Source organism: Danio rerio, chromosome 3 (assembly GCF_052040795.2).
Source record: "Danio rerio strain M-AB ecotype USA chromosome 3, GRCz13ab, whole genome shotgun sequence".
Classification (NCBI taxonomy): Eukaryota; Metazoa; Chordata; class Actinopteri; order Cypriniformes; family Danionidae; genus Danio; species Danio rerio.
The window spans coordinates 40,556,180-40,584,155 of record NC_141023.1 but is presented as its reverse complement, the minus strand read 5'-3'; the positions used below and the strand labels follow the sequence as shown (position 1 = coordinate 40,584,155).

The 27,976-nt window shown below is 35.9% G+C and overlaps 1 protein-coding gene across 1 annotated transcript; it reads left to right on the top strand.

Moving 5' to 3' along the window:
• The first annotated feature begins 124 nt into the window (after positions 1 to 124).
• foxk1 (forkhead box K1) lies at positions 125 to 27,704 on the top strand. Its single transcript, NM_199902.1, is given in 9 exon segments — positions 125 to 588; positions 5,743 to 5,940; positions 14,671 to 14,827; positions 14,915 to 15,061; positions 18,021 to 18,214; positions 20,399 to 20,565; positions 22,877 to 23,131; positions 24,251 to 24,445; positions 27,052 to 27,704. Coding segments are annotated over 9 exon segments (1,920 nt in total). The 5' UTR covers positions 125 to 181; the 3' UTR covers positions 27,252 to 27,704.
• Positions 27,705 to 27,976: the final 272 nt, after the last annotated feature.

Below are 27,976 nucleotides of genomic sequence, written 5' to 3'. Positions count from 1 at the left end.
GTTTCAAAACGACTAAATGGTTTATAAGCGATTAAAACACGCGACGCTCCGGTCCGCTATTCCATGACGTGTTTTCCGCGCGCCGTCTCCATGTTTTGACTACCACCACCAACAGCAACACAGTGAACCCTGCCAACACATAGCCGTTGCGCTTGCAATCCCCTCTGTGTTTTTCAACAAAATGGCTGATTTAGGGGATGATACCGGAGCGAGAGCCTTACTCGCCCTCAAATCTGCGCCTTGTAGCCCGGTGGCCGTGTCTATCCCGCCCGTGTACACGCTCTCCTCCTCGACTTCGCCCGGGATCACATCATCCATGCCCCTCTCCTCTCCGTCGCAGGCCCTCGCCCGCCTGGAAGGCAGGGACTTCGAGTTCGTTATGCGCCAGCGGACGGTCACCGTGGGCCGGAATTCCTCGCACGGCTCCGTGGATGTCAACATGGGCCACTCGAGCTTCATTTCCAGGCGACATCTGCAAATCGCCTTCGAGGAGCCGCATTTCTACCTGCGCTGCCTCGGCAAGAACGGTGTGTTCGTCGACGGCGTTTTCCAGAGGAGAGGCGCACCCCCGCTTGCCCTGCCGAGGGAGTAAGTTACTAAAATCAGATCTCTTACCTCAAATTAGCTTGTGTGGGCAGATGGCGAGTACCTATTCACTTAGAGAGCGCATACAAGAGATTAAAATAACGTGCTTAATGCAGCGCCTACATAATCCGACTCAACTGCAAGCATGCTAGTGCAGTCACGAGAGCTGTCACAAACTGCTTTCAAGACCATTGCAGTTCACAAAGTCTGTTTAGTGAGTAGGGAGCAGCTTTGCAATGGTATTCCAGCATGAAAAACTTTGTGTTTTTACTATTGTTAATTGTGACAGGCAACCAGTTTAAGACGAAATTCACTAAAATGACTTTTATGTTATGTTATTCTCAACTTTACTTTAAGTTTAGTTGTACAACCTTTCAATACAACTACCATATCTATAAATTGAAACTATGAATGAATTCCACTGGAAAAATGCAAGTAACTCGAGGGTATGTAAACAAAAACAGAATTTCAAGTATTGCTGGATTTATCAATGGATCTAGACTTATAAGTTAGAAATAAAAGTCCTTGTTGTCATAGTGGTTTTTTTAACTCTTGGGTGTCTGTTTTGTAGAGGCTAGCATTCTAGATGTGTTCAAATACAAACATGAAAAGTTAAATGTTTCACATTGTGACCACAGGAACTGTGCACAGCAGAGACGTGATCCGCCGCTTGATTTTGTGGGCAGATGTGAGATGCAGGCCGCATTTATGACACACATCAGTAGTAACCACTTTATGATGTTAAGCAGACAAAGAACAAAGGGAAAAACCTGGTGATACTATAATGAAGTACCTCTAGCAACAACATTTAGTGGTGTGGGCATTGTTTGTACACAATCACAATGCACTCGTCTTAGTTTTGATAATTGCAGTTCTCAAGAGTTTCATCAACATTTCAATTTAATTAGGTACACCCCCTTTTGAAAATACATTTTTGTATCTATTTTTCAGTGAATATAGGCAATGTATTTTGGTGCATTTAAACAAAGCAGATTTATTTATTAAAATAATATTTTAGACACCAAACATTCAGCAATTCAAAGATAATACATTTAAATTCATGCAGAATTTAGAAAAAAAAAAACTACAAAATTTCAACAATGTTTTTTCATATTTTTGCTTCTCTTTAAGTCTTACATTTGTATTTAATATGTTTCTATAACTTATAAATTTGGCTGTAACTTATTTTGTTAGAAAAGCTTCAGATTTGGCTTCGGTACTGACTAATCTAATGTATATGCACAAATATAATATTGTATAGCTGATATACAATGTATATTATATTTGCTGAGCACTGTATGTGTCGAATGACTATATAGACAGTGTAGAAGACAGTAAACAAAAAATCTTTTTCTTATAAAGAAACAAAAATATATAAATACGCAGTTATCATGAAGACTTATTTATTGCATATGTTTTTACAGTTTATAATGTAGTGTCACCAATAATTAAATTAAAACAGTTTGAGCTATATACTATTTTAATGTACCTTTAAATTATTCAAGTTTTCAAACTATTAAATTACTCTCTTTTTGCAAATAGCTAAATTTATATTTAAATATATTTGCAATTTGACTTTGAATTGCATTTACATGCACATAAAGAGCAAGAAAAAAGTGTTAATGAAAAATCTTGACTAACAATATTTGAGCAGTGATATGATGTTTATTACAGTTCTCAATGCAAAACATCAGTTAGAAACTTTTTATTTTATTCCAAGTTCAGTTCAAATGATCTCAACTTCTTTTAGAAATATTATTAATTAATAAACCTTTATATTTATATAAACATAAACAGTAAAAACCTTTAAAGTAGTAATATGACATTGTTCATAATCATTTTTCTTGCCATCAAGTTTTCTTTCTTTGTTATTTTATTTCAAATTGTTTGTTTTCAGATGTCTTTTATAATGTTATGTATTTTTTTTAAATTACTTATTTACATAAAAAGTAAAAAAAAGATCAACATTTTTTTTATCTCACTTAAAAAATGTGTAAAAATCAATCAGTAAAACTTTTCATTTGGTGTGCTTGCACTGAGTTGCGTCACCTTTAGAGAACCTCTAAAGTCATCAGTGATCCAAGTTCATTAGATGTTTTGGATAAAGTGTACCACAACCGGTTTCAATAGCACTAATCTGTGGGGCTGATCAGTATGAAATCACTTCTCATGCCTTTGACCGTTTAAGCCTAAAATGTAAACACTAACATTTGAAAAGTGGATAAACTAGTTAACTAGATCAGACTGATGCTTGTGCTGCTAAACAGCAATGTTGAGGCTTCTCAAATTGTATTAAAATCACAATTTGACTTCCTTGTTCTTATCAGAATTGTTTTCGCGGCGTCTCGGTGTGTGCCATCTGCCTTATCAATGCAGAATAGGCCTGTGAAGCTTGTTGTCATGGAAGTCGGAGCGACTATTCCTGCAGACTGCTGTGAAAACACGGACACATTGAACCCGTAATGGGTGCATGCCAAACCAGCCATTCAAAACAACTGCAGTGTGTATGCTGTAGCATTAAAAGTGGCTTCCTGGTGCAGCACTTGTGTAAATACATCCAGTGGAGGCGGTGCAGCAGTTCATCATTCTCTTTGGCTGCACTGCAGACAATTCGAAAACACAAAAGAGGAGTGGAGGGGAGGATTCATTTTTACTCGAAAGTTTACTTTTTATTGGTCCCAATTACAGATTACAGTTATGTAATCCTTTTTTTTTTTGCACATCAACATTTTCTTGTTTACATTTGCTCTCCATTGACCTTTGTTAATGAGGATTTATCAAGCTAAATAGTCATAAAGCCTTTACAATTAAGGATATACAGTTGAAATCAGAATTATTAGCCCCTCTTTGATTTTGATTTTGATTTTTTAAATATTTCCCAAATCATGTTTAACAGAGCAAGGAAATGTTCACAGTATGTCTGATAATATTTTTTTCTTCTGGAGAAAGCCTTGTTTGATTTATTTTGGCTAGAATTAAAGCAGGTTTTAATTTTTTTAACACCATTTCAAGGACACAATTATTAGCCCCTTAAGCCATATATATTTTCGTTTGCCTACAGAACAAACCATTGTTATACAAAAACTTGCTTAATTACTCTAACCTGCCTAATTAACCTAGTTAAGCACTTTAAGCTGTATAGAAGTGTCTTGAAAAATATCTAGTCAAACATTATTTACTGTCATCATGGCAAAGATAAAATAAATCATTTAATTAAAATGAGTTATTAAAACTTATGTTTAGAAATGTGTTGAAAAGAATCGTCTCTCTGTTAAGCAGAAATTGGGGAAAAAAATAAACAGGAGGGCTAATATTTCAGGGGGCTAATAATTCTGACTTCAACTGTATATTTAATGTAGCCGCAGCTTATTGATATCTATATTATTTCTGCGTGTTGTGGCTTTTTATGCAAAGTCTGTGGAGAGGATTCTGTGAAAAGACTCAATACTTTCTGCCATTGTTCAAGGTTACTGTTCATTCTCATTATTCTATGATTAAAAACAAGTGTGGCATATTATGTAAGTATTTTGAAAGAAATTATGGTAGGTAGTACTTTTTTTTCAGCGACAGCAAGGACGCATTTTGTTCAGATTATTAATATATTTATAATGTTAAGAAAGATGATCTATTAAAATGAGCGTAATATTCACCAAAGTTTCCTAAAATATACTTCATACTTTACACATAAATATTGAGTAAAATTATAACATGATTTTAGCCTTCATTATAATATTTTTAGATTACTGAAGAATCTTGTGAAAGTAAAGTCTGGAGTAAGGGGCTGTTGTATTGACTGAATGTATTCTATTGCGCTAGTTTTCTATTGTTTTTCAATGTAAATGCGTGCTTGATAGATGTGAGTGACCAATATGCTTGCATCTTTTGAACTGTCATGAGCGCTGTGTATTTTAGGACTATGTCAAGCTGAAAGATTTTCAGCTGGCCACCAAAGTGTTTTTTTTCTACTGCAAAAACACTTTTTTGTAAACAAAACAAAATCCGCTCAGTTGTGAGAGCTTCTGCAACTCTCAAAACATTTTAAAAAATTGGAGGGCTTAGTGGTGAGTGTAATGCAGAGTTCAGACTGCAAGATTTTAGCCCCGATTGGGACTTGTCGACAGGTTTTGAGAAATCGCAGACATATGCTTGAAATCACTGTTAAATCGGTGCTCGTTCTCGCGAGTAACAATCACACAGTGTGAACTTTCAAAGACGCAATCTGAAAAGTCACGGAGGAGTCGCTGATGCCCATGAGAAATTTGGCATGCTAAATATCTGGAGTTGTCAGCGATTCAAATCATGCCATGTGAAATTAGTTTTGACTGAAAATAACATCGGCGATTACCTACAGCCAATGAGAGAGCAGCATCCACTAGTGTGGGTATCTGCAGGCCAGGGAGGTTGTGGGAGAAGTTAAAAGCGCTCATTTTCAGTTTATTTGGAACCAAGAAATGGAGGGAAAACATGTGCTTTGTTTGACGTGTTATGTGCAATATCTCAACCGGATCAAAAAAGAAAAAAAGTTGAGGAGAAATGGCTAATTCCCGTTAAACCCTACATGTTTTTGGTTGTGAGACATAGTTGGAGAAAGTTGTCAGCGATTTTTCCTATTGTAAAGTCGTGCAGTGCGAAACCCCCTGTCGCTGATCCATCTTGCAGTGTAAACAAAGCAGCGACAAAATGCTAGCCCAGAAAGTCATGCAGTGTGAAAACATCTGTGACAAGATTACTTTAAAAAAAATGCAGCCTGAACTCTGCATAAAACACACACTCAGTGCCTTTCTTCCATTGACAACATCCGAAAGAAAATGTTCAGCTGGTGTTTCTGGGTAGCATTAACACTTCGGTGGACACACACCCTTAAGTGGCTGGAAAGTTGCTTTATCAACACCAGAATAAATGCTATTTATTTTTTATTTATAACTATTATTTCATGTTCATTATTTAATGTTCCACAATATACAATATTTATTGTATTAATCATCTAGTAAATGCAGCTTTGGTGAGCATAAGAGTGAACTAAATTTAATGTTGTATCTTTACAGGTTTTTATGAACATAAATGACTTCCTACAATATTGTGCTGATCTTTAGATTGATGTGAGATGAATTAATTTTAATTGCTAATTGCAATTTAATGTATTTTTGTTTTTTGCAGGTGCACATTTCGATTTCCCAGTACGGTGATCAAGATTCAGTTTACCTCGCTCTACCATAAAGAGACACAAAAGGAGGAGGCTCCTGTATCCCCTGTGAGACCTCTTTACCCACAAATCTCTCCGCTGAAAATCACCATTCCCGACAACGACTTCAAAACTATGATGAGTCCCCTGCCTTCACCGACAGGAACTATTAGGTATGACTTCATCCGCTACACAGAGAAAACACCATTTCATTAGAGAAGCACTTCTTTTCCACATCTTGCTGAAGGTAAATTACTTTGCTTATTAATGATTGAATAGTTTTTAGTAAGTATGACAATAATGTATCCATAATCCTCTAATGTCACTTCTTACTAAGGTATTTCCAAAGTATATTCCTGCATTTATACTGAAACAGACTTTGTTAGCAATTAGTGTTTCCCAGTACTGGGTTGCAGCTGGAGGGGCATCTACTGCGTAATAACATATGCTGATTAAGTTGGCAGTTCATTCTGCTGTGGCGACCCCTGATTAATAAAGAGACTAAGTTGAAAAGAAAATAAATGAATGAAATTAAGCTTTTAACTTAAGTTTGTTTTGTTTTGCTGTAAAGAAATCATTTTAAATGGCAAAACAAATGTCTCAATGGCCATAAAAGCTCTTCTACAGCCTCAATAATATATTTTCTGTCGCAGAATATCATTTTTCTTTTTGTATGATGCACTGTAACAAAGTCTGTAGAGAAAAGAAAAAAATAGAGGTGAATCTCAGAATACTATAGTTTTTTTATTGTTGTTCAAGGTCTCAGAAAATTGTCTTCAATCTGTGATCTGAAAACATTTTACACTGTAACACATGTAAACTGAATTATAAAATAAAGCAATACATTTTTTTGTATTCAGCAAATTATGACCGGTTTAACTAAGTTCTGGATTTGCTTTATAGAAATCACATTTAATGGGAAGGCAAACATCTGAATTTCATTGGAAACCCTAGGATATATTTTCTGTGTAGCAGAATATCTCTATATCATTTTTCTATTTGTATGATGTGTTTAAACAAAGCCTGTGGAGAAAAGAGAAAATGCAGAGATAAATCTCAGTATACTATAGTTTTCTACCATTATTCAAGGTCTCATAAGATTGTCTTCATTCTGTAATCTGAAAACATTTTACACTGTAACATATGTTAACTGAATTATAAACTTAAAATTAACCAATAATTTTTTTTTAGCGAATTATGACTTGTTTCTTGACTAAGTTTTGCATTTGCTATATAGAAATCACATTCAATGGCAAGGCAAACATCTGAATTTCTTTAGAAATTCTAAAATATATTTTCTGTGTAGCGAAATATCTCTAAATCACTTGTTGTTGTATGATGCTTGTGAAGAAAATAGTAAAGAATCTCAGAATAATACAGTTTTCTACAATCATTTAAGGTCTCAGAAGATTCTATAACTACAATACACTTCCAAACTATATTCCTGCATTTACATCGAACAATCAGGATTAGCATGTGAAAACAAATGCTTGGTTTTGAAGCTGTCATGATTGATTGTGTATGTAGTAGTGTTGGGAAAAGTCTGCCCCTTGCGGCCTCTTTGCTCTTCTGCACCACGTGTGGCTCTCAAAGCGCGCATGCTGTGTGCACATACCATATATGGCATGTGCTGAGCTTGGAGCGCTCTGATTGGTCAGTTGCAAAGTGTTGTGGTTTGGTGTTTTGAGCCACAGATAGTTTCCTTTTTTTCCGAGCCCTCCAAACACCCCCCTTCATCCCACTCCTTGGACTGCTCCTACACCCAACACAAACACACACACACTCACACACACACACATGCTCTGTCCTTCCTGATTTCTTCCTTTACTGAGGGGAATGTTTCCTACTATTCAGCTCTGCAAGCGTTAGAGCTGGTTTTCCAATGGTATTTTGCTCTTGTAGGATTCAGGCCGTGTGGAGTGATAGATAAGGGACGTTTCCCAGATTGTCGGCCTCCTGCACAAACAGCAGATGTGTGTAAAGCTTTGAATTCCACACACATGGAGCTGCTTGAACAACTGCCATGTACAGTACAACCAACAATACCAGCCTCTCCTTTGCACATGTTTGACCTCACTGTCTGTTTTCCTGCTGCGCTTTGGAGAAGTCAATAACACTTTACTGGAAGCTTCAGTTTGGTAGAGAGTTTAATGCAGCATAAATGAAGAATGAATCATTTTATACAGTGTTTGTTTATTATTTTAGGTTAATCGTTTAAGTATAGATTTTTATGTTGTTAATTTATATGCGTTTTAAATCACTGAAATGAGGCCAGAAAAAGGAGTACATATATTTACTCAAAATGTTTGCCTTCTGAAATACAGTTAAAAGCGTTAACACTTAAATACTATTACAATTTAGGATGTTTTCCCAATTTATTATATATTTAAAACATTATTTTTGCTCTCTGTGATGCTGAATATGATTTATTTTCAGCAGTCGTTATACTGGTATTTGATATCAGATGATCTTTCTGAAGTAGTAATAATACTGGTAATATTTAATAATAATTGGTTCTTAAGCATTTGTAATTATTATAAAAATTTTAAGGTCTCGAAGTTTCACCTTTCAGAACACATTCATTCATCATAATAATATCAGTTTTGATTAATATAATGCTCAATAAAACATTCATTTAAACTTCTTTAACTGGCCTCAAACCTTTTGAACAGTGTTAACATGGGATTAAATAAACCAATGTAGCCTCTCTCTAAAGTGTTACTAATAAAACTGACTGTTAGATGGAATTTGGGATGAATATAATTGTATTATTATTATTTAGAAGAGATTTCGGTTCAGTTCAGTGGGTTAATGATCAATTGGTCAAATAGTTGTCCTCTGTAAATCATTGCTGCACATGGCCCTTTGGAATCATGTGGATTTGCTGTGGTTCACCACCCTTACTGTATAAATTGAACTAGAGTACCACTCAAAGTGTCAGCTTGTTATTGCTTCTAGTACAACTGTATTGTATTAGCTGACTGAAAACATGCTTCAGTGAGATCATCAGATCAAATCATGTAAACTAGTAAAAAATTAAATGACAAAAAGTAATGAAGTCAAAATGGTAAAACACAGCTTCATAACATTTAATAGGGAAAAAACATTTTTAGCATACAATTTGTGCAATCAACTGTGTGATATTTTAGCAGAAATTCACTGGTTTCTGCCAACAGACTACATCACAAGCACTTCTTCACAAAAACATGATAGAGCAAATATAACCAGTTAATGTTAGCTTAAAATGAGAATAAACATGGTGATCACAGGAATAAAAGAATGAGTTAATTAATGCCTTTAATGGCATATAAATATTGTCATATAACTACAAATGTAAAATGAAATTATGAATTAAAAATGCATGAACTCCATGTATATACATGCATATCACCACATGTATTTATAATAAATGCATTTTTTTTTCCCTGGCATTATAATAGGAGCCAAATCCCTCCCATTTTGAGGTCCACCGCAACAGTACGCAGACGTGTATTAACATGTCTCCGTAGTAGCGCATAAAATCGCAACAAGACAGGATATGTGCAAAGCAACTAGGAATAAAAGATCTGTTCAGCTCACTGTGATCATCAATCATCATCAAATGTGTTCAAGAATGAGTTTTACACATTTGAAACGTTTTTAAAACAGTGCATGTTTGTAATAAATACAGTAAAATCACTACATCATTTACACAACAGCCGCATGTCAGTACAATTATACAAGTAGACGCTTTTTTCCCATGTTGTGGACTTAAATCAGGTTTATTTTGTACATTTAACATGACCGATATCCATGCAGCTATGTATTTTAATGTGTATCCTGTCACATTTGCCGTGCAAAAACAGGGGAAAGCTAAATGTGTGTGTGCACACTTTATAACATTGTATGCGACTCGCTGTTGCAGAAAGGCTTAAATTAACTCCACAACAGTGGAAAACAGTTAAGTTCTTACTGTAGTAAAGGAGATCTGCTTCATTCTTGTCGGTCACTGTGCTGTTTATCCACAGCTCTGACAGACACGGGGGAATGGTGGGCACGGAGAACAGGCTCATTTGCATTAATGACACTGACAACAAAAAGGGCTGCAATGTCCTAACATCTCAAATTTCCCAGATTTAAAAAGGTATAAAAATAATTTGATGGGTGTTTTGAGCTGAAACCTAACAGACACATTCTGACAGGAATGAGAGAGACAGAAAGACTTGTATTAAATCTTGAAAAAAGGGGTGAAATAAGTGGTTTTAAATTTGTATAATAGCTTTCTTCTGTTGAACACAAAACAGGATATTTTGAGAATGATAAAAAAAAAAACATCCATAGTAGGATCAAAAACTACTATAGAAGTCTGTGGCTGTTTTTTCCAGCATTTGCTAGGATATCTTCCTTTTAGTTAAACAGACATTTTAATATGTTTGGAACAAGTGGATAATGTATAAATGATGACATAATTTATATTTTTGGGTGAACTATGCCTTAAAGATAAATCTTTCATTTTCTTAAAATTAGCAATATATTACAGTTAGAATAATTCACTAATTTGATTTTAAAGATACACATCTAGTAATCGTGTTTCTAGTAATTGGGTTTCTAATAATTCTAATTGTGTGTCATAAACGATGACTTTGCTTATGTTTGTATTATTCGATTATGATATTTTTGGCATTGTTGCGATTTTTAAACTGTACCTCATGTAAACACAATGCATAAAGTATTCTACTAAACTCATAATGTAAATAATTGCGTCTAACTTTGTGGTGTATGCCAACTTTTAACACCGTAAACAGGCATGTAAACATTAACTGCAAAATTCTGCTCTGACCAAATTACACAAGCTCGGGTGAATACAAATGCTATGTGTTGTTTACACAGATTCATGAATGAACACTGCTATTATTATGACTCCGCTCCAATTTACTAAACAATGTCAGCACATTTTGGCACGGTCCTTTGATTTGATGTTGATCGCACTAGTATCCTTTTTGAATGCTTTCGCATATTGATATAAATTAAAATAGGGATTCTATACTCGTTTCATCAGGTTTTATGGGGCTAGCATCTTCAATAATTTTCCTTTGTTATATATTAACTGTGCGTTTTTATCACAGAAGTTTCAGTGCAAAGGCTGCGGAGGTGTTAGTTGTCATTTTGCTTGTCCTCAAGGTGTTTTTGTTATACGGTCGAGCTGTTGTGAAAATGCTGCCTCAGGACTGGACTTCAACCCAAAGCACCCGCCCGCTGTGCCCTCATGCACACATTTGCCTTCCCCCTCGCCACTCCGAGAGGCCTGTTTCTTTCTGTCCCGCACAACACAATGGAGCCTGCAGTACAACAGCCTTATCAGAGCCCTCTGTTGTGCCCTGCTGTCAGAGAGCCAGCAGAAAAAATAACACCACTAGTGAAGGAATGGTGGGGTGTGTCTGTGTGTGTTATGGGAGACTTACTGAGCTGTTGACAATAAACGACAGCCTAAAATAGCATTTCTCAGGATGTACTCATGTCAGTTTCAGCCTAAATAATAGAGTTATTATCATTACATTTCGGAAACCCTGTGGGTAATGGCTGTGTAATGATGATGTTTGTTTATCTGAGCGGGTTGGTTTAGAGGGCACAGGGCCACCTACTGGCATATTGTTTTTATTTGTGTCAGGTGCATAACAAGTCGCGTGTGTTGGGATGTTGTGTGTTTTTTAGCCTGCTGTCATTCACCACTGACAAAGATTTCAGCTTGTTCCTCAGTTTGTAAAAACAAACAGTAGAAGTGTTTTCTTTAATAGACTTGATAGATTTCAAAAGGGAGCCAGAAGACAAGAATGGGAGCCAAAGGATTGAAAAGCGTTTACTCTACATTACTTTTGTGGGATCAAAATGTGTTAATGAATTCATGTTGCTTACAAGCAAGAGAATGAAAAGGATATGAACGCCAACTTTGATTTTTAAGGTAAATCCGTGTGTTTTAGCACAACACTATTAAGTATGACTTTGTTTTGTGTTCCTTTTTACAACACGTCCTATAAGGATCACATGTTTGTCAATGAGTATACATATAGATTCACAGAACCATCTATACAGGGTGTAAACAGGGTTTAAAAGGACAAGGTTGGTTGGGTATCACTTAGGCATAGGACGACCATTTTTAAGGTATATCGCTGTTTGGAAAAGTCAAGGTTTTAAAACTGCCAAAATTTTCTGCTTTATCGTTCCTAATGTATATGTAAGATTTTTTTAATTTTTTTATTAATTTTTTTGTTGTTGTTGTTGTTTATGACAACAGTATCTCCAGCAGAAAATAAATCCAAAAATGCAGATTTAAATTGTAAAGAAATCTGTGTTTTTGAAACTAATGAAGAAAGCGGAAGTCAATGATTCATTTGAATTATTTAGCCTGACATGGTTACTGCTCCAAAATATTTTAAACGTTTCTCAAAATAAAATATATTGGCTGCATTAAAAATCGCCAAGTACTCAGTAGGTACTGCATTTGAATAGGAATTCACTACTCGACCAATAGAAAAGTACATTCTATACAGTATGAATGTGAGAAGTATAAATGAAGCTCATGATCACGTGAAACACCTGCTTCACTCTCATTGATGATTTCTCTTGTTGTGCATCATGAGATAGCGTAGCGTCCATCGGATGCGCACTTCAGAATCTTGCTAGAAGTAGGTCATCTGTGCACTTCTCGCATACTGTTTTTTCGATTTCTATGAACTCTGACAAACTACTCCGCTTTCATACTGTTTTTAGCATACAAAATATAGCATGAAAGTATGCGATTTCAAACGCAGCTATTGTGTTCAAAGCGGGAAAAAGTTATTGTTTTTTACTCAGACATTTAAAAAGAGTATATTTTGGAGCAGTAATCACTGCCAAACCGTAATAATTTTTATCCAAGGTTATCATACCGTTAGAATCTTATACCGGCCCATGGCTAGTATCACTATATGTAAACTGCTTGATTAGTAACTGCATCCAGAGAGTAACAATATATTAGAGGTGTATCAGTCTGTTGGGGTGTAACGGTTTGGGAAATTCATGGTTTGGTTTAATGCGACACTGGTGTCATGGCTCAGTATGCTTTAGATTTAGTTTTTTATTATTTATTAAAACTAAAATCATAAAACATGATCTTTTTTTTTTTTTTACTTTTAACAATGATGTAGCTATACCTAAGCCATTCTCTGGAGTGTCTTTAGCAATATTTAAAACAAAAATGGCTCCTTCTAAAAAAAGTAATGTAATATTAAAGTAGTCATGAACAAATGTAAAGAAAATGGAACTGAGTGTGTTTTTACTCTGTGTCTACATTTTCTGTGGGCAGCACAGGTCTGCTTGATGTCACCTGCAGTGACAATTGCCCTCTGGCTATTGGACAGAGGTTCTGGCAAAGCCAGGAATTATGGTCTGGCTAAATTGGGCTGGTGAAGTAACAGTGTAATGGGTATTACCATTAGATCCCAAGATTTTTATACGGGGTATATATCGTGTCAGTCCTCTCTTACAAAGCAAAGAGTTCAGATTCATAGACATGTGTATTTTATTAGCTAAACGTATTATTGCTCTAAATTGGAAAAATATAAATGAACCTAGAATAGGAAAGTGGATTAAAGTAATGGCGTGATATATGTCAATGGAAAAGATCTTATACATTGTCAAAAAGAAACAAAATGTGTTTGAAGATATCTGGAGACCATTTAATAATTTCCTGAAGTACAATGTAAATGCTGGCAGTCTACTACAACAAGAACAAACTTAAAAAGAGTAGGGGAGAATTAAGGCCCCAACATAGACTAAGGAAACACTCTATACCTGATTTAAACATATTAAACATTATAACATTATTTTTCTAAGGGAATAGGCTGATGGAAGAGAGAATAGGGTTTTAAAAGTTTGCTGTGTCTTTGTGATTATTATTCTATAATTGTGTAATCTGTTGTGATATGCAAATTGAAAAAAGTAATAAATATATTGTACAAAAAAATAGTGTTATGGGTCTTAAGTAATGTAAATAGTGAATAATTCCTGGCTGTGCCTGAAACCTCTGTCTTTCTTCCTTTATTTTTTACTTAATTAGTTTAATAGGCATTAGTACCAAGAACATTATATTTCACACACTTGAGGCTCTTTATTTTCTAAATAACTTTGGTTAATCATTTGATTTTGAAATGTGCATCGGCCCAAAAGCATCATACTTAATGGTTCAGTATGAATATGTGTGTATTTCACTTTCAGTTCTTTTTATGGTGTATAATAAATCATTTTTGGTCACCCTTGTATATTTAGTTGTTGATGCTCTTTTGTTTCTATTTTATTCTTAGTCATTTATTTTTTAATTTGCAATAGTTTACCAGCATTTAGTATTAGTTAATCTACTTCACATCCTTCATTATTTGTTTATTCAATGATTTTTTTTCAAAGAAGAAATCGTTCAAACTTTCTATTTATTAATTAAAAATCAAAAAAATATATCATTATGCATGCAGTAGAGTACAATATAGTCAGTGTATAACACCGCTCTCAAAAGTATACTTCAATAAATCTTCCAATGGTGTCTTTTCTTTTTTTAATCCAAAAACATTAGCAACCAAAATTTCTTAATACTTGTTTAAAATACAGTTGTTTTCATATTTTAATCCCCTCAGGCAATTGCTAGTCAACAATTCAAAGTGGCATAAAGCTGGCTGTACATAAATTGCAATTGTGGTTACAAAAATCAGGCTGTGTATGCGGGGTATATTTGACCATAGGGTGTAGACCCTGAATTAAAAATGAGGTAAGCACTACACATTGTCAGCGTCTGCCTCATTTTAATAATTGCAAAAAAAAAAAGCCCCCCCCCCCCAAAAAAAACTAAAACTAGTACATAATAATAATAATAATCTGCTAATCTCTTCTCTTCTCAGTGTTCCCAATTCCTGCCCAGCAAGTCCTCGAGGAGCAGGTTCCTCGGGTTACCGATACGGCCGCAACATCACCTCAGATCTCCAGCTGGCAGCGGAATATGCAGCCAAAGCTGTATCAGAACAGCGCACTGAAGCCACGGGAGGAGATAGTCCTAAAGTAAGAGTCTTCAGCCTATCAGTGCATTTCGCTCACAAAATCACTATATTTGATCCCAAGAGTCACCGTCTGCTTTTTTTTTTTCAGGATGAGTCCAAACCCCCATATTCATACGCTCAGCTGATAGTCCAGGCCATCTCGTCTGCACAGGACAGACAGCTAACACTAAGTGGCATTTACGCTCACATCACCAAGCATTATCCTTACTACAGGACGGCCGACAAGGGCTGGCAGGTCAGTTCATATATAAAACTGTTGTTTATTGGTTTGTCTGCTAATTTGTGTTCTTTCAGTTAAGAAGTTAAGCCACTGCACACGACTGTTGGAATATGCCCCTTGTGGCAATCAAACTGAATTTTCAGTTTTGTTCTGCACCATGGGAGAGAAGCTGTTCTCGCAGGGTCAGAAATAAAGGAGTGCAAAAGCACATAAAGGAGTCTTTATTCTATTTATCACCATGGTTAAATGAATGAATACTAGATACTTATAGACCGCTAAAAATTTTGGAGGGAATGTAGAGAGAACATTTTTATTGCTCATTTATGAATAGAAATGTTTTTTTTAATGTAGACTTTTTCTGATAGAAAAATAACGCAAAAAACTACTATTCCCCATCTCGCGTGCACGGATTGCTTGCACAACACTGAAAAACATCACATCCGGTCAACCGGTCGCGTACAGTCTAGTCGCAGGAGTTTAAATATTTCAACGGATCAAATTCGGATCCACATTTTCCGCATACTCCCAGACTACTCTCCATTGGAAATGAATGACTTCCGGTCTGTCGCTTGTCATTTGTTGTGTGCAGTGGAAAGGAGGCTTAAGAAATGTTTCATGAGCAATGAAATCATCATGTTAGAATGTTTTCTGAAGGATCATTTAACATCGGAAGTAATGAAAGGAAGTAATAATATTGGAAATTTGGCATTTTTGAAAATAAAAATAAATGTTATAATATATTCATACATCTCATTGCATGTTAGTGCAAGTTAGATGTGTGTCGATATGAATACAAATTGTAAAAATGAAGATGCGTGCTATTTTTAATCAAATATTTTCCCTCAGATATTGATTCAAATGTTTTGATTCATTGTAGATCTTTTGTTTGTTAACACTTTACAGTAATGCTTTGTTTGTTAACATTAATTTAACAAAAAATGACAGTGTTAACCACGTGTAAAGCATTTATAAACCTCAATCTATATTTCATAGGTACTTGGTTAAATAAAAACTAATGAAATGTGTTTATTATGATGGAGTGAATAACTAATAAAGTTTACTTATTATTTATTTATTTATTTTATTTCTTATATTATTTCGTGGACTGGAGACTCTTATGTCTTGCTTGTCAGATGTAAAAGCCTGTTGTCTTTGAACTTTCTAGATTTTAATGAAAGTAAGACTGAAATAATTGTGTTCAGCCCATCAAATTCTTCTAGGACACCAACAGTAAATCAGGCTTTTCCGTCAAGACTTGGGTTAAAAGAATCTGGGTGTTATCTTTGATGGCTTGGGATTTAATACACAGATAAACGCAGTGGTTAAATCCTGCAATTTTCAGCATTGAGTCTTAAAAACAGTCAAACCTATTCTATCTAGAATTTCCTTTTATTAATTTATGCTTTTATTACTTCTAGGTTGGACTACTGTAACTCACTATATTTTGGGATTAGTCAGACAACGCTACCCTGTTTAGCTTGTAGCTGTTCAAAATGCTGCTGCAAGGCTTTTAACCGGTTGCGTTCTTTTCACTAGTTGCCCGTGTCAATGTTAACATTCTTTTGGTTTTTAAATCACCAAATGGCTTGGCTCCTTATTATCTGTCAGACCTGTTGACTGAACATCAGCTTGGTCGGTCTCTTCAGTCATCAAACCAGAGATTATTATGCATCCCTAAAGGCCTGCACACATTGTGTGTTTTTTTTTTTTTTCAATTTTATTTATATTTTAATAATTCTGAACGATTGTAGCACAACAAATGGCACGAACATGGCTGCCATGCCACACTGTAAGATCTCAGCTGTCATAATGTCAGACTGAACGACAATGAAAATGCACCAAACATGGAAGAAAACTCTCCCAGAGTTGGACGTCACCCACCCGTGACACTTTCACTAGCCCGTGTTCTGAAATGATTCCTCACAGCAAACATAAATAATCAGTAGCTGCAATTCTGCACACGGTGTGTCTCAATAACAAAACAAGATATAGAAAAAAATTGTTTTGAAATTTCCCCGCAGTCATTTGAATTGTTGCTTGGATTGCATCTTCAGATTCTGAGCTCCTTTTGTTTCTTGGATTGATGCTCATCACAGCTGTTGTCACACTGCAGGAAGGAGTCTGAAACCTTCTGACACTTTCATAACTAATTCGGAGGAAAAATCTAACCAAAACGGGCAATAAGCAGCAGTCTGTGAACATGTCAAACCAACGGTCAAAGACCACAGATTTTAGCCAAGGATTTCAGCAATCTTTTAGGATTTTCCAAATTTGTCTCAAATGACAAAGTCGTGGCGGAAATCCCACAGTGTGAGCAGGGCCTAAGTCGAGGCTGAAATGCAGGGGTGACCATGCTTTCGCAATAGATTCTGGAATGCTCTGCCCCTCTGTATTAGATCTATATCATCTCTGTCTGTTTTTAAATCTAGGTTGAAAACTTACATTTTAATTTGGCATTTTATCAGTGAGAATTGTTTGTTTAGCTATAATTTTATATCTTTCTCTTTGTGATTTGTATTTTGCAGTACGTTGGTCAACCTGTGGTTGTGTTTAATAGTGTTATGAGAATAAAATCGACATTTACATTATTTTTTGACACATTAGCATAACTTTCTGTAACAAATGTTGCTACTTCTTACCATTAATGTAACGTATTAACAACCATTTACTACTGGGACCTTATTGTAAAGTGTTATCTATTATACTTTATGACATTTTGACCTTATTATTAGTTATTAATTATAAATATTTGTATGAATATCTGTTTACTCTAAACATGTGTAAAAAATGTTGTTTATATACCTGTTAAAGTTGTCCTTTTTGGCAGTATATGGCAATGTTGTGAAGATACTCAGTATATTGGTAAAATCATCGCCAAGCTTTGCTATGAGGAAAAAGTGTTAGGATCTTTGTGGTTATTTGTTGTTTGTTCTGCTTTGATTTAGTGTAAATGTGCACACTCTTTTCTCTCCAGAACTCAATCAGACACAACCTGTCTCTGAACCGCTACTTTATTAAAGTGCCGCGCTCGCAAGAAGAGCCTGGCAAAGGTTCATTCTGGCGTGTGGACCCGTCATCTGAGGCCAAGTTGGTGGAGCAGGCCTTTAGAAAGCGCCGTCAGAGAGGAGTGTCCTGTTTCCGCACCCCCTTCGGCCCCCTGTCCTCCAGGTGAGATTCAGACCCATTATTTTAGCCCGGCACCTAATGTCTAATGTTATAGAAGCTTGCTTAGCCTCTTCTCTTTCCCTCTTTCTTCCCCTTCTGTCTGTTTCTTCACTGGACAGAACAAAGTAAGTCTGTCACCTATTTGTATTTGATCTGTTTCATTTGGTGAAGCAGCATCAGTCAGATCATCATTGCGCTCTCTGCTTTTAAAACCGGCTTTAATCTTGCAATAGATGTGGGTCCAAAATTAACCATTTGATAAACCGAAGTTGTTATCAGTTGTCTGGATTTACAATCATTAGTTATATGCTGTTTAGTAAAATGTTATCTTTTAATTATTTGAATTCCACAAACTTTTACCAAAAAAGAACAATTTAGATTGTTTGCCGAAAGTGAAAATAGGTCAATGTTAAAGGTACAGTAGGTGATTTGCCAAAATATTAATGGGTTAGCATAATATGTTTGAAACTAAATCCCACCTCTGCCGTCCAAAACCACGCCTCCTGAAACACGAACACATACACTAAAAATAACAGCAGACAACACACTAGATTATCATTCGCCAGTTAGAAAACTTTATAGTACTTTATAATACTACATTTCTGAATGAAATATTGTATTATATCTAGCACATTTTCAGTTGTGTAACTAGCGAAACTTGTCATATTGTGCTATATTTCATGCATGCAAGGATCGCTGGTCTCACTCTCTCACATGCTTTTTCCCAAAGTGATTACTTTATAATTAGTGGTTGGCCAGTGGGGTGCAGGAATTACACTTATTTCTAAGCCATACTGACATGTTGTTTCAGTCCAAATATTTAAAGTAGCTAGGTAAACAATATAGGAAGCGAATCACGGGTTGTCATTGTTCAAAAAAGAACTAATGTGAATATAAAACCAACTTCAGCTCAGTAAAGCAGGCTAGTCAGAATAGCGCTTTTTGCTGATGTTTTGTTGTTAAACTAAATAAAAAATCTACATCATCAATGTTGTAAAAGGCCCCTATGAAACTGAAAACAGTCACATCAATCTTTCACCAGAAGATTTCAATGGCTGAACAATACCTCTGTGCATATAACCTAGTCATAACAAGAAAATCTAGCTACAGCATGCGTCACTAAAATAGTGTTAAAACAGATCATTACCTGCCTAAAAGAAATCCTTCAGCCATGGTGTTGTCCTTCCTCCGATGTGCAAAAGTACCTCCAATATTGATTCAGGATTTTTTAAAGTTTGGATTCAATATTTGGTTTTAGTGCTGTCACTCGTGTCCATGTAACTGCAACATGCGTGTATGCTCAAACAGCAGAGCAGATCTGCATGAACAGAGGTACACAATTGTACAAATCTACATTTGTTGATAGACAAAAAATTTTTTACTGCACCTTTAAATATTCCGTTTTGGGGAAAAAGTGTGTAAATAGATATTTGGCAAGTTTCTTAATTCCTACCATAAACATATCAAATTCTAATATATATTTTAAGTTTTCATATATTTATGGTAAACAACTTACAAAATATCTTCATGCAACATGATTTTTATTTTGATATTTTAATAATTTTTGGCATGAAAAAAGTCTATAATTTTCAAACACACAATGTATCATTGGCCATTGCCAAAAATATGCCAGTTGTAACATAAGTCTAGTTTTGTGGGCTACACAAAACTTTAGAATAGTTGAATAGTTAAATTTAGTTAAAAGTAGAATAGTTAATTTACCTTAACTATTCAAAGTTTAAAGTAAAGTACTGTTATTCTGTGAACAATTTAAGTGTCAATTTGCTTTTTTGTGATCGTGATATACCTCAAGGTAAACTGCATAATGAGCTCCTGTGTTGATGTTTCTAACAACATCAGACTAAACCTATGGGAAGATATGTATATTTAGTTCCACATGCCATACCATTATTTGCTAATGCTTCCCTAAACTCGTGCAGTTCAAAGAAACAGAGACATTTTTTGGACCACATCACATTGTTTACACTCTTTGTCAAACCCATTGTGTTCTCCTGAAATTGTACCTACACAATAAACTTAGTCAACTAAAGGCACACAAGTTACTTTTGGACCCTGCTTGAAGAGTATCATCAGAATACATGTGTGTTCTGCATTCAGTGTGTCTGTTAGGTTTCAGAAAGAAAGGATCATACAGCGTGTGACTTTGATCTTTATTTTGGTTTTCAGGAGCGCTCCAGCTTCTCCCACTCACTCCGGCCTCCTCTCTCCACACTCGAGTGGCCTTCAGACCCCTGAGTGTCTCTCCCGGGAAGGATCCCCAGTGTCTCATGAGCATGACTTTGGTTCTAAGCTTGCCTCTGTGCCTGAGTACCGATACTCCCAGAGTGCACCAGGTGAGTGTGTTTTTTTTTTTTTTTTTTGTGTGATTAACAGGGTTTAGATGTAATCTAATCTAAATAGAAACAATAATATAATTTACATTTATAAGCAGTTGATGTTTGAAATCATTTTTTTTTCTATTTAACATGAAGTAATTGGTTAAACATCTTCTTGTTGCACCTTTTATTATTAATACTGCTCTGTTATTATATTTTTAAGACAAATCTCAAAACTGTCCTATTAACTGTCCTACTGCACGATTAATCATATTATTATCAAGATAACAATATTTATTGCCCACGATCAATAATTAAATATTGTTGCGATTTTACAGTTAAACCAAGCAGTTATTTTAGTAGTTTACAGATTGTACCGCATCACAAGCATGAGGTGACTGCATCTAGATTGTAAGTGTTTTTTTTTTTTTTCGAGGAAGGCAATTTTGATCGGTAGCCTTTTCTCCTGTTCAGTCCAAACTTCCCAAGGTAACACAACAAGCCTTATTGACCACCTTAAAAGTCATCACAAAGTGGCTGTCATCAGTGGGTTAATGAGAATTCTGCTTTTTCTAGGCATTACTAACATCACCTAAACCAGATAACATTTGTTTTAAAAGATTTATTAGCATATTGAGCAGGTTTTTTTTTTCCCTGACGCGTTTGCCTGTCATGTAGACAGAAGACACTGGATCCAATAGTTTTAATGTAAAAAGTCATTGTGGGCCTGTTCACGCAGGTATTCAGATTCATTTTCATCAATCTGATGCAACTTTTATTATTTATAAGAAATTTTAACTTTTTATTATTTATATTAAAAGTTTCAGATCAATTAATTAAATTTATAAAAAGACTAGCCTATTTTATGCATTAAATAATGAAATGGATAACTAATTTCCTTTATTTCCGATTAGACCAAGCACTTAATTCTGTTTTACAGTTTTAATATGTTTATATGCTTTTTTAAATAACATTCGTATAACAAATATTTTAGCATATCGAAAGTTAATAAATTACTTTTCTTTTAATTAAAATCTTTATGCAAAGGATCAGAAATTGATTGCGCACGCAAGAAAAAAAGCAATCATCCAACACATGCCACATTTTTGCAGAAGAGAAATGACAGGAATTTTGCAAAAGAAAAGGATTAAACATATCGAGACATAAAAAAGAACATTCTTCTTTATATATTCTTTCGACTCCAATACAACAGCTAAGATTAGGAATGATGGGGGTAAAGCTGTCTCTCCTGCGTGCTTCAGCAGCACATCCTGCTGTTTGTGAATGAGGAGGTAGAGAAAATGCACTTAAGGTATTTAAATAAAAACTGCTCATCACGCTTAAAGTAACCAAAGTAACTAAAATGCACAACTCTGGTTGGTTGCACCCGGGATGCACAATGATGCACAATTCGCCATTCTTTTAATTCCTTATGCGAGTATGAAGTAAGTATGAACCAACTGCAGATGCTTTGTCATGTTGGTCACGACACTCTGCTTTAGAACTTATTCGTTTATTACAATAATTACAGTTAGCTTTGCCATCGTTCTTCATCACATGTAGCCACTTTTTTGAGCACATCTTGTGGTCCATCTCTAAACAGATGCTAAGATTATTATTGAAGGTGCTCTCCAGCGTTGAAGTTCCTGGCAGAGTAGCGAATGAAAAAATGTTGCATGCAGAAATTGGACAAGAAGAGTCAAAATTTTAATTATATAACAAGTATCAGAGTATCCAGTACATATACAGTTGAAGTCAGAATTATTCGCCCCCCCTTTGAATTTTTATCTTTTTTATATATATTTCCCAATTGATGTTTAACAGAGCAAGAAGATTTTCACAGTATGTCTGATAATTTTTTTTTTCTTCTGGAGAAAGTCTTATTTGTTTTATTTAGGCTAGAATAAAAGCATTTATTTATTTTTTCTAACACCATTTTAAGGACAAAGTTAGTAGCCCCTTTAAGCTAAGTCTTTTATCAGTAGTCTACAGAACAAACCATCGATATACAGTAACTTGCCTAAGTAACCTATCCTGCAGTTAACCAAATTACCCTAGTTATGCCTTTAAATGTCATTTTAAGCTGTATAGAAGTGTCTTGAAAAATATCTAGTCAAATATTATTTACTGTCATCATGGCAAAGATAAAATGAATCCGTTATTAGAGATGAGTTATTAAAACCATTATGTTTAGAAATGTGTCTTTTACTTTGATTAATCACCCAGCCTACTTTTCTAATATCTATACAGTCTTGATGAACTGCTAATTCTTTGCCACTTCTCCTTTCCTAAACATATTTCCTGTGACCCAACTTGTCTCGTCTCTCAGGCTCTCCAGTGAGCGCTCAGCCAGTAATCATGGCTGTACCATCTCAGTCCTCAGCCGCGATATCCAAACCTGTGGCTTACATGCCCTCCATCATCAGCTCCTCCCAGGCCTCTGGTCAGGCCATCCATGTGGTGCAGCAGGCGCCAGCTGTCACCATGGTCCGTGTAGTGACCACCTCAACCAGCTCCCCTAATGGCTACATTCTGGCCAACACCTCCTCCTCAGGCCCTGGAGACCTACATGGAGATCCAAGAGGTACAACAACCCACTGCTTCTGCTTTTAGCGACATTTTTCAGACAACAGGTATCGTTTTTGTAGCGACATTTTTATGTTATGCTTTTTATGTTATTTTTATTTTTAATGAATTTGCAACAATTTCAGAAAATCCTTTTTCACATTGTCATTATGGGCTATTGTGTGTAGAATTTTAGAAAATGAATCAATTTAGTCCATTTTGGAGTAAGGCTGAAACATAAACAAATGTAGAAAAAGTGAAGCGATATCAATACTTTCCAGATGCACTGTATACTGCAGCGTTCAAAATTATCTGACATTAAGAAGACTATTATCTGGACACTGTTTAGTGTGTCATTTTATTACCTTTTTCCTAAACTATAGTGCATAATGTAAAAATGCTAAAAGAATGTGATTATTATATTGCTTTGACTATATAATTGTACTATAGGGCTGTTGAATGCTTGATTCTAATTGGCTGATAAGTTAGGCCAGACAGAATCTGCAGACATTTCTTGCTATTTCTGAGTAGATTTTTGTGAAAAACATTTATCTGGAATGATTTTGGGAGTATCGTAACTAAAAGCTTTATATATGAAATAAAAAATAAAACCTTTTCAAATTTTATTCACTGTTTACTATGCAGATCCAATTAGATCCACCTATTTGGTAAACAAAGCAAGTCTCTCATATAATATTTCTACTAAAAGACAGAAAATATTACTTTGCAAACTGTATTGTAAATAAAAGAAATCAACGTTTTCATAATAGTCAAGAATATTACTGAAATTAATTTAAAAACTGAGTGAATATAAATTTACACACATTTACACAAGTAAATATATAGACTCGATGGGCTGAAAATCTGTTGAAATCTGAGGATTTCTGTGTGCGCAGATTCTGCTTAGGCCCACTGATAAGTAATTTGACAAGTAATTGTCAGATTAACAAACAGTTAATGTATATACAAGTCTTGGATTAGTTCCATATTACTACATCCAATTATTTTAGTCATTTCAGATCCTGCATCACCACCGCCTGTCACTGGTGTGCATTTTTTTAATAATTCCTCTTGTAGTTTTGGCTCTAAAAAGTTTGTGTGAATAGGTGTGATTAACTGTCATGTGTGTTGTGTGCAGGTGCATTAGATGAGATGCCATTGGTTGGCAGCCGAGTGATTCAGGCTGTAGGGAGTCACATAGCCTCAGCCAATAGGGGGCAGCAGAGCTACACTGTTGTCCAGCAGAGCGCCATTCACCATCTCCCCGTGCAGACCATTGCTCAGAATGGCAAACATGCTCTTCCTGTCACCAGCATACCAACCAGTGCTTATGGTAAGTGTTGATAATGTGCGTGTTTGCTGTTTTTCAGTCCAGTCTAATGATTGACTTAAATGATTGCCACTTGTTAACTCATGGTCGTTGGTTTTATTCATTCATTCATTTTCTTGTTGGCTCCCTTTATTAATCCGGGGTTGCCACAGCGGAATGAACCGCCAACTTATCCAGCAATTTTTTACGCAGCAAAAAAATTGTATGCCCTTCCAGCCACAACCCATCTCTGGGAAACATCCACACACACATTCACACACACACTCATACACTACGGACAATTTAGCCTACCCAATTCACCTGTACTGCATGTCTTTGGACTGTGGGGGAAACCGGAGCACCCGGAGGAAACCCACGCGAAGGCAGGGAGAACATGCAAACTCCACACAGAAACACCAACTGAGCTGTGCCACTGCCTCGCCCCCGGTAGTTGGTTTTACCTTATTTTTAAATACAAGATCTGGACCAAAAACGTAACTCAAGATCCTTTTATTTTAATAATAGTGCAATGCAGTTCATGCATAGCGTTTGGAATACAACCTTTGTATCCAAAACTAAAATAACACGGTCACATTTTCAAATTCAAGATCATGGGGTGTGACCAACATCAAGAAAAAAACTAAATGATACAAAGATGATCTGTGCAGATCAAGATCAATATGTCTAATATTCATTCATTTTCTTTTTGACTAAGGCCCTGCTCACACTGAGATTTCTGTTACGATTTTGTCATCTGAGACAAGTTTGGGAAATCCTAAAAGATTCCTAAAATCCTAGGCTAAAATCTGTGGTCTTTGACCATTGGTTTGACATGTTCACTGACAGCTGCTTATTGCCCGTTGCGATCAAATTTTTCCTCCAATGAAGTTCTGAAGCCAGAAGATTTCAGACACTGTTCCTCAGGGTGTCCGCAAGGTCTTAAAAAGTATTAAAAGTTGATAAATCATTTATGAGAAAATCAAGGCCCTTAAAATGTATTAAAGTCTTAATTGCGTTTTACAAGGTCTTAAATTTTGTTCAAGCACTGTAAAAAATGTGTTTGACTAAAAGAAACCATAAATATATTTATTTCTCTCCTAATATTAACGAACGGCGTGCTCGATCCACGCAATTGGTTCAGGCTGCGGCACGTGATGTCATGTAATTTGCGACAAACGCAGGAAAGGGTATGCTCTCCACATGTAGTGAAACCATAGAGCGAAACAGATGGCAAAATGGGATAATGTAGGTTTGTGTACTCCTTGTTGGAGAAAGATGAGTTTACAGCGACTGAAGCCTTTTGCTGAAAACAACTGTGTAATACAGTAAGAACAACTGTTTATTAAGTTAAAGGTTTGATACCGATTAGAACATAAAGTGGCGATGAGATCTTAAAATATTCTGAGAAGGTCTTTAAAAAGTCTTTAAAAGGTATTGTAATTACCTTTAGGATTCCTGCATATACCCTGTTCCTTTAGTATGACAACAGCTGCGATTAAGTGTCAATCTAAGAACCGATAGGAGCGCAGAATCTGAAGATGCAATCCATGCGACAATTCAAATGACCACAGGGAAATGTCAAAACGTTTTTTTTTTCTTGTTTTATTACTGATAAAATTGCCGTTACAGATTGTTTAAATTTGCTGTGAGGAATCATTTCAGAACAGATAGTGTAAGTTTGAACTATGAACCGCCAACTTAGCCAGCATATGTTTTACATAGCGGATGTCCTTCCAGCTGCAAACCATTACTGGGAAACACCCATACACACTCATTCACACACATACACTACGGAAGACTTAGCTTAACACAGAAATGCCAACTAACCCAGCAAAGGCTCGAACCAGCGACCTTCTTGCTGTGAACTTTCTGGAGAACAGGTTACAAAGGGGAAAAACTCAAAATGCCACATCTTGCGTAGCCATGTAGATTTTTGAAAATGATGATGTCACATTGTTTCATGAACAGGAGCCTGTAACATGAAGCTAGATTAGCTGGCTAGCCAGTTAAGTTTGAGTTTAGTTTGCTCAATTTATGGGTTTAGGTACAATGAAAGAAGCTCAGCTGCTCCATAATACCATTGCAGCAAACAATGATTAAAGTCGAGCTGCCTTCATGTTATCTAAAACCCAAGATTGGTGCAAACTAAACTGAAACATAATTGACTAGCCAGCTTATCCAGCTCCATAGTACAGGCCTGAAGGACGAGGAAGAACCCTGCATGTAAACAGCAACAATATCGAATTACAGAGCTGTGTTTGTGCATCAGGCTTCTAACTTTATAAGCACTATTACAACAAACCTGTTAATGCTGTATCAACTAGACGACCAGCAGAGACACATTAACAGTTAAACGCATCAAATATTTTTTAAATCCACCATGGTGTTATGTTTATATCTGTGTTATATCAGTAATGAAGAAGCACATGCTCACTGCATTCTTCTATGATTTTAGTGTATCCTCTCTCTCTGTCTCATGTTTGCTTATAGAGCCACATGCAAATGTGGCATCCATATCGCACAAATTTAGCCCAGTTTTCTGGTTCCATCTGGATGGAGACATTGCCAAACTGTTAAAATCCCCCCAAAAAATAGCAAACATGATCTAAATGTATTCTCCTTTCCCTCAGCTCTGACCAACCCTCTCCAGATCCTGGCTGCCCAGGCCTCAACATCCCCACCCGTGCTGGTCAACAGACCCTCCAGCATGGAAACTGACGAGTCCAGCATCGACGAGCCCGAGCCCAAGCGGCCCAAAAAGGAGGAGGACTGTGTGGCTCCGGTCCCTCAGCCTGTTATTGTTGCAATGAACCAGGAAGCCAGCGAATGAAAGCGTGAGTGAGCCAATGAGCGGATGACGGATCTTAACAGCACATCTCACAATTTCCTCAAACATATTGAGGGCAATGTGTTGGGCTTTCTTTAAAAACCTGAACTTCAACGTTTTGTAAACGCCCCACACGGGCACCTGATCGAATGTCTTTGTAAGAAGAGCTTGTTTCATGGGATAGATTCATCAAGCTACATCTGGCAGCATTAAATTCAGTGCTCACACTGTTTTAATTTTGTAGGGGTTTTTAAATCTTGTAAGAATGTTTGAAAGAAGAGGTACATGTGCTTAAAGACACCAGCTAGGCATGTGAACTTGTGTTTTCCTCACAAGTTACAGCTGAGAGAGCGAAAGACGGAGAGAGTTCATTCGGGATGGGGTGGGACCAATACCTATGCAGCTATTAAAGTCCGAGACCACGAGTCTCTCTGAATTGAAGCAGTATAATAAAAACAAAAAATAAGGGTCACATGGAGCTGTGCGTCACTGTGCCGCCTTTGTGAGGATTTATTTATCTCTCTGTTTAAAAAAAAAAAACAAAGGCCATCTTTAACGAAATAAGATTGTTACAACTAAAAGCACATAAACGAATAGGCCTTTTCTAGCTGGAGTTCTTTAACCTACATTGTTATAGTATACAATATATTTTTCTGTGGAGGCTTCTTACCTTGCTTGCTTGATTTCCTATGAAGAGAAATGTCTAGAAAAATGCTAACTTCTTAATT